General features: G+C 33.0%; 2 protein-coding genes across 2 annotated transcripts; one reads left to right on the top strand and one right to left on the bottom strand.

Moving 5' to 3' along the window:
- Window positions 1–5,526: 5,526 nt before the first annotated feature.
- LOC130010833 (uncharacterized) lies at window positions 5,527–9,341 on the top strand (the record flags this gene model as incomplete). The annotated part of the gene is made up of 2 exons (XM_056098924.1): window positions 5,527–6,636; window positions 9,327–9,341. Coding segments are annotated over 2 exons (1,125 nt in total), but the record flags the coding sequence as incomplete, so codon positions are not given.
- LOC126808685 (uncharacterized) lies at window positions 9,084–11,793 on the bottom strand (the record flags this gene model as incomplete). Its single annotated transcript, XM_050533604.2, has 2 exons — window positions 9,084–10,501; window positions 11,731–11,793. Coding segments are annotated over 2 exons (1,161 nt in total), but the record flags the coding sequence as incomplete, so codon positions are not given.
- Window positions 11,794–13,770: the final 1,977 nt, after the last annotated feature.

The raw sequence follows: 13,770 nt of genomic DNA, 5'->3' as shown, positions 1-13,770 counted from the left end.
GAAAAAAATACCGGCCTATCTTTACATTTAGAATATTGAAAAATTGGCTATGTTCAGGTTGAGAACGCACCCCTTTAATATGATTGTGCCAACTTTTACTAATAATATTTGGAAAGCTTATTCAATCACCGTTCAGAATATATATATAGCTGGATGCTCAGAATTTTGTACGATGTTCAAAAATTTTTACTCGGAATATTATCGTTCTTTCATTTTAAAATATTGAAAAATTGGCGACGTTTAGGATGAGAGCGCACCCCTTTAATATGATTGTGCCAACTTTTACTAATAATGTTTATAAAGCTTATTCAATAAACTTTCAGAATATTTATAGCTTGATGCTCAGAATTTTGTACGATGGTCCTAATTTTGACTCGGAATATTATCGTTCTTTCACTTTAAAATATTGAATAATTGGCGACGTTTAATATTAGAGCGCACCCCTTTAATATGATTGTGCCAACTTTTACTAATATTATTTAGAAAGCTTATTCAATTACCTTACAGAATATATATAGCTGGATGCTTCGAATTTTGTACGATGATCCGAATTTCGACTTCGAAAAAAATACCGGCCTATCTTTACATGTAGAATATTGGAAAAATGGCTATGTTCAGGTTGAGAGCGCGCCCCTTGAATATGATTGTGCCAACTTGTACTAATAATATTTAGAAAGCTTATTCAATTACTTTTCAGAATATATATAGCTAGATGCTCAGAATTTTGTGCGATGGTCCGAATCTTGACTCGGAATATTACCGTTCTTTCACTTTTAAATATTGAAAAATTGTCGACGTTTAGGATGAGAGCGCACCCCTTTAATATGATTGTGCCAACGTTTACTAATAATATTTAGAAAGCTTAATCAATTACCTTTCAGAATATATATAGCTGGATGTTCAGAATTTTGTACGATGATCCGAATATGGACTTCGAAAAAAATACAGGTCTATTTTTACATTTAGAATATTGAAAAATTGGCTATGTTCTGGTTGAAAGCGTGCCCCTTTAATATCATTGTGCCAAGTTTTACTAATAATATTTGGATGCTTATCCAATTACCTTTCAGAATATATATAACTGGGTGCTCAGAATTTTGTACGATGGTTCTAATTGTGACTCGGAATATTACCGTTCTTTCACTTTAAAAATATTGAAAAATGGACGACGTTTAGGATGAGAGCGCACCCCTTTAATATGATTGTGCCAACTTTTACTAATAATATTTAGAAAGCTTATTCAATTACCTTTCAGAATATATATAGCCCGATGCTCAGAATTTTGTACGATGATCCGAATTTTGACTCGGAATATTACCGTTCTTTCACTTTAAAATATTGAAAATATGATTGTGCAAACTTTTACTAATAAGATTTGGAAAGCTTATTTAATTACCTTTTAGAATATGTTTAGGTGGATTATCAGAATTTTGTCCGATGGTCCGAATTTTGACACGGGATATTAACATTAACAGTCTTTCCGTTTAATTTTTTTTTCAAAATTGGCCATGTTTAGGATGAGAGTGCATCGCTTTAATATGACTGTGCCAACTTTTACTAATAATATTTGGAAAGCTTATTTATTTACCTTTCGGAATATATTTAGTTGGATGTCCCGAATTTTGTAAGATAATGCGAAAATACATCTCTATTCTGGGCTAAAGGAATGGATAAATAATAATATATTCTACTTTCATTTGAAAGACGTAACGTTGGATTTGATTGGTTGATAAAAATAGATGAGTTTGGGCGACTGTTGAATTTATTCTGAATAGGTTGCCAAGGAACAGGTTGCCAGCTGGATTGGTCGAATAGGTCGCTAGCCGAATAGTTCGCCAAATTGTGTTCGGTAACTTTACGCTTCGAAATTTTGCTGTCGGGCCAGTGCTTCCAGTCTTCTCTCCTCAAGGCTTTGATCCATTCCTGGCGTCTTCTTTTATCTATAAATGTATTTCTAGACGGAATATTGTAAAACGGTAATGTTTTAAGACTGCCTGCCCTTCTGTTTTGGCATCCGATGGCACAACAACTGTCCGGCATAATTTAATTAGCGAAGTTCGGCGTCCATCTTTATTGCCTGGCTGTATGCGCGCGCATCTTCATGTAAACAATAAAACGCATACTGCAAACAGCGATCCACCTACGTCATACGAGAATTCTCAGCCGGAGCTAGCTGTAGATAGGCAGCCTAAGTTTGGGATGAATAAAACGTAAACAGTTTGAAAGGGGTCTATTGATAAAGTATTTTATTTTATGTATCTATTTATTTATATTTTATTTTATTTTTTTATTTCATTTTTTTTTTGGGGGGGGGGGGGGATATTATTATTTTCATTATTTTATTTGTTTTATTTTAATACTCAACAAGGGATTTGGTTTAAATTGTTTGATTGTATTATATCATTATTGATTTTAATTTTGTATAGTTGAATTAAGCATAATTATGTAATTTTATGTATTTCAAACATCAGAAAATAAACCATTCAAGCTATGTGTAATGTGTTTGTATGGTTATGTTGATGGTTAAATAGGTTGAGAATTGAAGCCAAATGACCAATTTTCGCGAAAAAGGGATCTACCAGTTGGTGTTACAGAATTCAGTCAATTTTGCTCCGATATTGATAAGGTTGGTTTTGTTACAATGCTGAGATGTATGGCTTTTTAGGAAATAACACGGTTCTGGAGAAAAGTTAATATTTAAAAATAGCTGCCGGTCGATATTTAAGGATATGGGTTTACTGTTCCATGTAATTAAATTAATCATTAAAAATATAACCTACAATTTTTGTTTCAATTAAATTGATTAATCTTAACAATAATATTAGGCTATTGCATTTTTTGATTTAAATAATTTAATCTTATCAGTTGAGGAAGAAAGAGTTGGTATTTCAATCTAATAAGGTGCCTATAAATTATATAATTATTCATCCAATTATGTAACATTAACATTGTCTGATCGCTTTATTTAATAATACATTTATTAATTTATCATAAAAGTATTGTTAATTAAAGATGCGTTTTTAAATGTTAAACAGGCATGATGTAAGAGCTAAATCTGCTTATTGCAGGTCTTTCTTTGGGCCTTAATGTTATGTTAATTATCAATTAGACATTTATTAACATGAAAAGACCATAATCAACTCTCGATGCCATCTGATTGCTCAGATTTTAAATAGATTAGAACGGTATGGTGGTAAATTTTCAATATATTCAATTTGCATTATCTATTTTTGAAATGTTATAGTTAATAGCGAGAACGACCAGCTCTTTATCTAAATCTTACATAATTCCCCTTCAAATTTATATCTATTGTTATTGTATTATTTTAATTTAGGGCATAAAGAAATATATTTTGGTTCTCGCTTGGATGACGTGTTTTAATTTTTTTTTTTTTTTTAAAAACCCTAACAAAACAGTCTTATTAATTACTGCATGTTAATAATTTACCCCGGTTACACGAAGTAACTCTGTAAAAAAATTTGACTAGATCTATAGGCTAATTTGTCAAGTATGCAAACAAGTTAAATGTTAATGACATGAATGATATTGGATACCGTAATCATATATTCATATAAACAACATGATGAGATAAATGTAGTGCCTTACAATTTTTAAAAACTCATCTGTTACAAATAAGTGATAACTTAGAGCTAAAGACTTCGTGTAGGTATGTTTTGCCAAGCGCTATGAACACAATTTTTGCTGAATTTTGGCGCTATAGAAATGGACGTTCATTATATTTATTTATTTGGTTCTTCTGGAAAAATACATACATCTATTTAAACACCAAAAGTACTTGGCTGTTCTGTTCAAAAGCTTATAGTATCAAATTTTTAAACAAAACATCTTTCACATGATTTAATTAGCTATTTATTTTTTATATCGAAGCCCGAAGAACAGGAAATCAAATTGGTGTGGCCAACATTGAAATATCAGATATCAAGGATGAAGTTGCCTTTATCAACTCTTGTAAATCTTTTAATGTACAGGATTCCTGGAAGAATCTATTTTAGAACAAAAATTCCTTTTCATTGATAACTAAAGCAATAATTCCTTTTTTATTTAATACTAATAGTGTTTTCTTTTTCCTTATATATAATTGTTATATCTACTGAAGCTAATTTAATTTCTCAACAAAGCCTAGATCAAAAAGACTATGAAATAATTGCTTACATTAAGGTGGATTTATATAAGTAAACTTTTTTCCAGTCGTGCAAGCTGAAAAAAAAGTATGAGTGTATTTTTTTATTTTTTTTATTTTGGGGGGGGGGGGGGGGTCTGCATTTATAAAATTATCTAAATTAAATGACAGAGGGACTTAAAATAAATAAATGGCCATTTTCTAAAATTATTAATTAGGCCTAGATTGGAAAAGAATTTTGTAGGGATATTTACATCTTTATCAACTAAAGTATACAAACAAAGCTGAATTTATTTTAAAAAATGCACATTTGAATATAAACAAGATTTTTAAAACTGTTCTAATATACCATGCAATTGATAATAAAATGCAACATCTAATTTTATTAATCACACTATAGATAGGCCTATACCATACCGTAGGCCTGTGTGTGGCACAGAGGTGCGGGTTAGTTAGCTCGCAATATAACCTTTTTCTTTCTGCAAATTAAATTGTAGAACATTTTTTTTGAAGTATTAGAAAAATAAAAATAAAGGTGTTTGAAGTATTATCTCTATATCAAAAATATTTCCTAATTTTAGTGTAAATTGGTACGGTACATGAATGAAGAAAGGCATTTTTTGCCCATTTGTAACCTTTTTTCAACTTAACGTCACACAGTAGCTATTTAATCTTTTGCAATAATCTAAAAATATTTTGGAAGGAGATATCTTGTTCTTTTTTTCATATAATTTTATATACGTGTTCATTTTATTAATTTCATAAACGTAAGTTTCAAAAACGTCAATTTCGCGTGTCACTGTGCGTACGTACTGTCGAAAGCTAGACCGGAAGTAAACACCCCCCCCCCCCTGCGCAAAAAAATATGCGCACGAACCAGAACGCAACATCACGTAAAGGGCTAAAGACGAGTCGGCAATCATATCTATGATGTACCGTAGCTTATAGTTATTGCCCAAACTTTCCCTTCGTACTCGTAGATCTAATATTTATAATTAAGCTCTTTTTACAAAAAACCTTAAATATATTTCGCCCCTCCGTAAATGGATGTTGGACATATTTGGAGTGTTGTTATGTTTAAAAAAAAACAAGCAAAAAGTTTTTTTTCTTTTTTTTAAAAAAAACACAGCAAAATTTTGGAAATAAATAGGCCTAAACTGCTAAATGTAGAGCTGAACAGATTTTTCAGTATTTAATTATGATTCTATTCATTTATTTTCTGATACACATTTTAAAAATTGCTTTGGCTGTAAGTTTTTAAATCTAATTAAGATTTTTTTTAAAAAAAAATATAGGCCCTACCCCCACCATCCCTTCCGAACAGACACCACAAAATAAAGTGATTTATTTTTTTTTATTGATAAACAATTCATTTCTCTTTTTTTTTTACTTCACAGACTTATTCTTCTTATTCTGACCTGTTGAAGTTAACTAATCAGCAACTTGATAAGATTATTAGATCACATTCATTGGTCCCCAAGAATAAACATTTAGAGAAAATTGACCAGCTATCTTCAGTTTTACATCTAAAACCCCATGAAATAATTAAATATGAAGATTTGTGTAAACTAAATGATTTGGAATTGAAAGACTTACTCAGGAGAAATCATTTAGAAGTTATTGGCAAAAGGACCCATCATTTGGCACAGCTGTCTTCAATTTATAAATTTAATCAATCTACTAGTGTGGTTCATCAACATATTTGTGACATTAAAAATTCAGTTAAGGGCTGGACCCAAAATCTTAAATATTTGCCATCTACAACACTTTCACAGATTGTAGAATATTTGATTAATGCTCATGATATTAAAACATGTTCTTCAAACTTTGAAGAATTCACATCAGAAACACTTAAGCGATATAAAGCTTTACGCAGTTACGAGCTTTGGGCTTCAGGACATATACATTCTGTTCGGTTTAACAATCTTGCAGATAATTATTCATACTGTGCTTTACGCTGCAAAAGTAACCCATCTTGGGATACATCTGGAACTGTATATGACACATGCATTGTTTTAGATAAATCTAGTGGTAAACCACTTGGTGGTCATTGTTCATGTGCAGCAGGATTGATTGAGGCATGTTCTCATGTTGCTGGCTTACTATTTGGCCTAGAAGATATTGTTAGTAAAGGTTTAACAGAATTGCCTGACACTTCGTGCACGTCTATTTTATGTTCATGGTCTGCACCAAAATCCAAAAATATTCAAGTGAAACCTCTTAAAGATGTTCCTATTGTAAAAAGAGGACCTATTAAGGTGGTTACAATTTTTTTTTTGAAGAGTAGCATCTTTAATCCAGTTAATCCTCTAAAGGCTGGGGTAAAATTTGAAAAGGCACAACAGCTTTTTCATGAACTTAATTTATGTCGTCCAAATTTACCATGGTTGAAATCGGTAGATCTCAATAAGTGGAGACCCGTAAATAATAAACCCTTGCAAACATTTGGACCCTCAGATCTTAAGGATATATATAATTTGGATGCAGTTGAATTAGTACCATCTTTTATTACTGATATATACACAGAATTATTACCCCCAAAATCAATATTAGAAAAATCTAAATATCTTGTTAGCATGAGACAAAATACAAATATGCATGACTTTATGACTTTACTTTGCTCTACTGATTCTGAGATAAATGCAATTGAACCATTGACAAGAAAACAAAGTGAAAATAAAAACTGGTTTTATTATCGAAAATGTGCCATAACATCCAGCAAAATACATAATATTTACACACGAGTAAAATCAGGCAAAACATTACTTGATCATGGGAGCAATGATTGGCTTATAGAAGATATAATGGGCAATAGTAAATTTAAGGGAAATATAAATACTGCATATCAGTGATGGGATTTTGCCCGTATATTCCGGACTTGTCCGAATCTTTTTTCCAAACGCCCAAAATTGTCCGACCGGGAATATGCCCAATCGGACATCAAGACATGGTGAATAATATTCAAAATTCAGAAATTAATATAGTTTACTGAGTGTATAACTACCACTCAACCCGATTATCGTCGATAATACGCTGGGTTTATTAGGTAATTAAGTGATCAACGTATTTATCGTGTTATACCGTCTATAGTATAAACCTACCTTGATTTAACTACTTAATCTGCCTTGATTGACTGACTTAATCCTTTGTCGGACAATTCATCAATCTAATCTTAAACAGAAGTCATTGCTTTCCTTTTGTCGGACTATTCATCAATTCAAAAAGAATGATTATAATTTTAATCCACCTCATTTGTTGGGCATCTTAATCGCATTGATGTGAGCCGACATCATCTATAATAAACTAATCATAGATGTCACATATCGTAAGAGTAAATAACACCCTAAATCAATGGACAGTCATTTTGTCTACGATATCTTTTACGTCTTTTAAGAATCCATATAGAAATTCTCATCCACGGTGGCACTTTCCCTTGATCTCGAGCGCGGCACGAATATTGCTTAACATATTATCAGGCAGTGCTTACTATGAAGCCGTGTGATGAGTCACGTAGGCTATTAGTCTCTATTATCCAGAAAAAAATTCTACGAATATGTTGAAGACTAGGAGTTTCTGGGTGACCGTGACTAGTACGCACCCAGCAAAATAACAAAAAGGGGAGGGGCTACCAATAGCTATATGAGCAGAAATTCTAACGTATTTGTAGGCGTCAACCATTCTGCTGTGTTGCCTATGATGCCTGTCACTCTGTCGTGACTATGAAAGAGTGTTATTCGCTGAAGTTAGCTATGCCTGTTTACAAGTGATTTAACTATTTCGGAAGTTCTGCATTCATTTGCTGCCGTATAAACGAAGACACGTAATTCTAAAGGAATATTATGGTTGTGAATTTGATGCCGAAGCAGGATCGGCAAGCTTTCATTCAACATATCACGAAAATGCTTAATTTTGTAGGACATTTACTGACATAAATTTGAATGCCGTACGGGAATTAAGTGTAAAAAATAGCGAGGTCACCAATTTTTATTACGTACGGGATTTGAATATTTTGTTGACATGTGGTTTTTAATTGTGGTATGAATTGAATACTGTACGGGAATTAAATATGAAAAATAGCGAGGTTCACCTATTTTTATTACGTACGGGATTTGAATATTTTGACATGTGACTTTTAATTGTGGTACGAATTCGTCTGCTTAAATAACGATAAGAGTTATGCTCCTTTATTTTCGGTAAAATGTCCGACAAGTAAAATTTTGAAATCCCATCACTGCTGCATATGGTCTTATTTATGAAAAAGATGCAGCTTCTGAATATCTAAAAGAAAAGCAAAAAACACATATTGGGTGTTATCTAATGCAGAAAGGGTTAATTTTTTCAAATGAGGGTTGGTTTGCAACCAGTGTTGACAGAATTTTTTCATGTTCTTGTTGCGAGGATAAAATAATAGTTGAAATTAAATGTCCAAAAACCATTGAAAACAAACCAACTACAGATTTTATAAATTCTATTAATTACTTAAAACCTGATGAGAATGGACAAGCTCATCTAATTCCTTCACATACATATTATACACAAATACAAAGTCAAATGGCTATAACTAAAATACATAAAGCTGACTTGTTGTATGGTCCAGTAAAGGAATTATAAGTAGTACAATGTCATTTGATTTAGATTTTTGGAATGACGTGTATGGTGAGGCTAAATTATTTTACACAAATATAATTGTACCAAAATTAATGTCTAATGAAATGCAATGATGTGTATTTTAAGGCTACATTATTTTATACAAATACAATTGTAAGAAAATTAATGTCTTATGAAATGCAATTTAGACATTCTTCAGAACTCCAGCCACTGCAGTGGTTTTTATATCCTATTCTATTTCAATAAACAAATCATTTAATAGTTTTGATTTTTACTTAAATGAAATTAATAGTCAACAAAATATATGAAAAACCTGTAATGGCCGAAGGTTTCCTCTTTAATTGTAAATAGTGGCTTAATTACTGAATTTATACATGTGTGTTGACAAAATATATATAAAAAAAACTGTAATGACCGATAGGTTTCCTCTTTAATTGTAAATAGTGGCTTAATTACTGAATTTATACATGTTTGTTGATAAAATATATAAAACAATTGTAATGACCGAAGGTTTTCATAGTGACTTAATTTATACATGTTTGTTGACAACATTATGTTATATTTTTAATATTATAAGTGTTATTACTGTTAACAATAGAAATTTATTACTTCACAACTTCAAAAATGTCTTCAGTTTGTTTTAATTTTAAAAGCCTATACTTTGAGAAAAGGATCTTGAAAATTTACAAGGTAAGCACAGGTACGAAAAATATTTTCGTAATTTCCTATCATGGCCAACTTGACCTCATTCTCTAGCAAGAAAAACTGTTTAATACGCCTTATTGTCCTTTCTATATGAACACGGGCCTCTGATATTTTTTTACTTCTTAGTACTTCATCTTTAGAAAATTGGGCCTTGTCTTTGGGTTTAAAAGGGGGGATAATTAACTGAACACCAGCAGGTAAATCATCGCAGATCGTAAAGCCTCGGTCTGCCATAATGCTCGTCCCTGGATCGAGATAAGATAATAAACTTTCAGAATCATTTGTAATAAATTTGTCGGAAGCCCTACCACCATACATTTGAGACACATATGTTACCGCTCCTGCTGGACTGATACCAACCATAAATTTCACTGTACTGTGATGCTTATAATTAGAATGATATTGCTTATGAGCGGTTAATGAAGAAGAAGTCTCACTAAACAACTCTGTACAATCTATAATAATTGCAATATTATTAAAATCTTTAAAACAGGAAGCTTTAGTTTGCACAACAGATTCAATTGAAGGTAATTCACATAAATTTGTAAGTTCTTTTGATAACAGTGTCGTCCACGTTCTAAATATGGATGAAAATGAAGATTCAGAAATACCAAATCGCTTTGAACAATCTTTTGAAGGCAAGCCTAATTTCAATCTGACTAATGTTATAAAAAATTCATCTTGCAAAGTTAAAGCTCTTTTCTTGCCTGGCTTAGAAATGTACCGATTACTAAAAAAATTATATTCGTAGGTTTTACTTCCTTTATCATATTTCATATCTATAACTTTGTCTTCTAAATAATTAAATAAGGCTAAAAACACTGAATACGTAGGAAAACCAGTAAAATATCGAAATAAATTGTCATCATCTTTTACATTATATAAAGTCAATATTTGCACTTTCTGGTTATGTTCATCATATGCTGTAGCTTTCTGAATTGCTGTATTGTAGTCATGTAAGAATGTAGAAAACCCAGGATGTTGACTTGTCAAATTATCAATAGCCTCGGCCAGTCTACTTAAATAATCATGATCATGCTGTGTTGACTGAAATAAAAAAAAGATCACTTGATTGAAAAATGTAACTAATATGAGAAAATTTATATATTCTCACTTGTGCGGAGTTTCATTTTGAGTGAAGCATGTAGGCCTATCACTACAGGACTGTTCAGCGCAGTGGGCACTAATGTCTTGTCCACAGGTTTATCTTATGGGTGTTTGTATATGTGCGACACTATTTATAGTAAAATTGTGTAACATTATATTGATTTTATTCAAAAATGTACTGTAGTAATTCAATATCAGTACAATTTTTAAAAGGAATATCATATTTTACTTACATTACAGGTAACTGTTTTATTCTATCAATTTCTTGTGGTGAATCCTCGGCTTCCAAAATTTCTATCACATTCACAGAACTGTTTTCCTTGTTTTTCTAAAAAAATAACAAATTTACTTATAAATACACGGTCACGGTAGGTCATTCGTTCAATTTTCAATAAATAGGGGAGTTTAACTTAGGTTATTTTCAATAATTCAAAACTAAATCCATCATTTAACAGTGTTTTTTTTTTTTGGGGGGGGGGGGGGGTTGGCAAGAGTGACAGGCAAGTACTAGTACTACCTCTTTAAAATTATGAACCTGATGACCCCAGCCCCACCTCCTCCATTGCATAATATTAAAGGTACTTGAATACTCAGAATAGCCTAATGTGAAACTGAATTGTAAACAACTGAACAAGGCCTTGATCTTATTTGTGGGCCGCAATCTTGACTATAGTAGTTCGACTGTCCATACACTACTACTAGTACTACTATTTTGTGTAAATTTTGTGTGGTGCAGTCCCCATGCACTTACTATTATACTCTGATCTAGAGGCCTAAATAATAATACTTTAAAAAAAAGTAATAATACAGTCGACTGTGCGTACCGGGTATGGTAGGAAATATGACAATAATTACATGGGCCTCAACGGCTCATGGCATTATTAGGAGCAATAGGACTACCGGTAATTCGTAGATTATTAGCCTACCTTGTTGATCGTATCATTATCAGTTCTTTTCCTTTTCAAGACTGGTGGTTGCTCCCTTGAAGTAGATTTGATAGAAGACCTTGGTGTTGGGGTTTTTCTATATACAAACACTGTTGGTAGTACATGCTTGTTACTTTTTTGCCTGGATGATGGATTTGGCGGACACATGAAATGACAGCTACAAAGCTTCGAGCTATCACTCGGATTCCACGGGTGAACTTTCCCGTCGTCTGTCAGTGTCACAACATTTCTCTTGACAGCATTCACCCATAATTTACGCCAATGCTCATCAACGGGAAATTCATAAAAAAATGCACGTATCGTTCTTACTTCTAGTATGGTTGCACCCAAAAGCGCAACTAAAATCGTGTTTACCCATTAAATTTAGCCTAATCGAACGTAACAAAAACAAAACGTGTTTACGTCTGCTGTCAGTGCTGTCAACCCCCCGCACCTAGCGCCTCTAGCGGTGGAGTTATCTCCCTTCGAACATTGACGACTTGGAGAATTATCGTAGAACTGTGTTAATTATTTTGTTATACTCTAGGAACGGCAACTATTGAATTTGATGCATGATCCGCCCCACTTGCGCGTTGCCACGCCCATTTGTTGTTAATATTTCGTCTGTAAATAATCTACAGGTTACAATTATTAACATATTTTGATCCATTTCGGCATGATCGATCATAGGGATGTACCCATTTATATTGTTCCATATCCAATCCCCGGGGGCCGAGCCACGCCCAATTTTTGTGTTTATTGTCTACAGGCTGCAATTCTGAATGGATCAGGGGGGGTTGGATGACCGAATGGTTAGCACATGCGCGCTGTATAATAAGGTCTGTCGTTGGGTCAACTGGCGTGGTTTCGATTCCCCGGTTGTACGTAACAAGGAGTATGTTAGGCTGTCCAACTTCGTGAGATTTCTCCGATTTCTTCCCACTGCTAAAGACTCGTACGCGCATGCGAATTATTGAACTAACATTGAACCATGTTTTAGTCCCGAAATGACGTGGTTTGTGTCGAGTGGACGTTAAACTCCATTTCTCTCTCTCTTAATGGATCTTCTTGGAACTTTGCATATTTATTCCTTATACCGTAAAGACGGCAATTATTTATTTTAGTGCATGCTATGATAAGAGGCTTGCATAGGTGTACGGGGAAATTTTTGACTGGGGTGGGGGGGGCGGTGGTTGTTGGTGCCCAAAAAATGTAATTAGGTTCTTAGTATGTTACATAATAATAATAAATTCGCTGTTAAATTGGAACACAATATTTTTTTTATACAACTTTTACAAAGTACAATTGTGTGCCCAAATTTTCCCAGCATTTGGTGCCCAAAATGGGGGTGGGGGGCCAGCTCGTACGCCTATGGAGGCTCGGGAATTTGAACGGATATTGCAGCGGCACAGATACCATGTGATCTTATTAGTTCCACCTTGCAAAATCATCTTTTTTATTTATGAGTGTAACTTCTTTAAAATAAGATAATTTTCGCTGTTTTAGAACAGTTCATTCATAGTTACGACATATTACGCATGCTCTAATCACAGATGTCCGCCTGGAAATCAAGATGGTCAGATCTAATTATTAAGGTCACCAGCGGATTTCGTCAAGTCCACGAGATGTAAACAGAGTGATTGTTGCCGACGATTGTGGAATAGGGAAGGGTTAGAGCCAGCACTATTTGTATGTGTATGAGACAGGATTACATGCTTTTAAAATTTTACATTGAGTTTGACTAAACTGTTATAAATAAAAATAATTAATCGTTTTGAGGAAAAAGGTCGGCTGTTTTAGACCCATTATACGCCACTGGTACCCAGACGGAACTATATTAAAAGCTATTTTCAACTGGAAACGCAAATGTTTGAGAATCCAACAATTGGCCGAGATTTCCCCCCCCCCACCCTCTTATTAAACTTCGCGAATAACAACTACCATTTTCAAATGAAGTACGATTTTCAAATATTCACATGTCCACATGCACCTCACGCGTGGTTCATCATCCGTCCACCAGGATACTCTTTTTTCAATTTAATGCATGTTTTTTATGTCTGGATAATAGTGACACAATAATATTTATCACCCAATAATAATTCTACAGTAGATACCGCTTGTGTGATAAATTTCATAATCTTCTGCGATAAAAGGAATTACTTTTTTATTTTCAAAGAACAGTTAATTTTATTAAAAGTAACTTCTTTTTTGATTAAAAAAGGAACTATTTTTATTTAACTGACTTTTTTTGGAAACAATGGGTCAATACAGGACTTTGCAATG

Source organism: Patella vulgata, chromosome 1, assembly GCF_932274485.2.
Source record: "Patella vulgata chromosome 1, xgPatVulg1.2, whole genome shotgun sequence".
Classification (NCBI taxonomy): domain Eukaryota; kingdom Metazoa; phylum Mollusca; class Gastropoda; family Patellidae; genus Patella; species Patella vulgata.
This window is presented reverse-complemented; position numbering and strand designations above follow the sequence as displayed.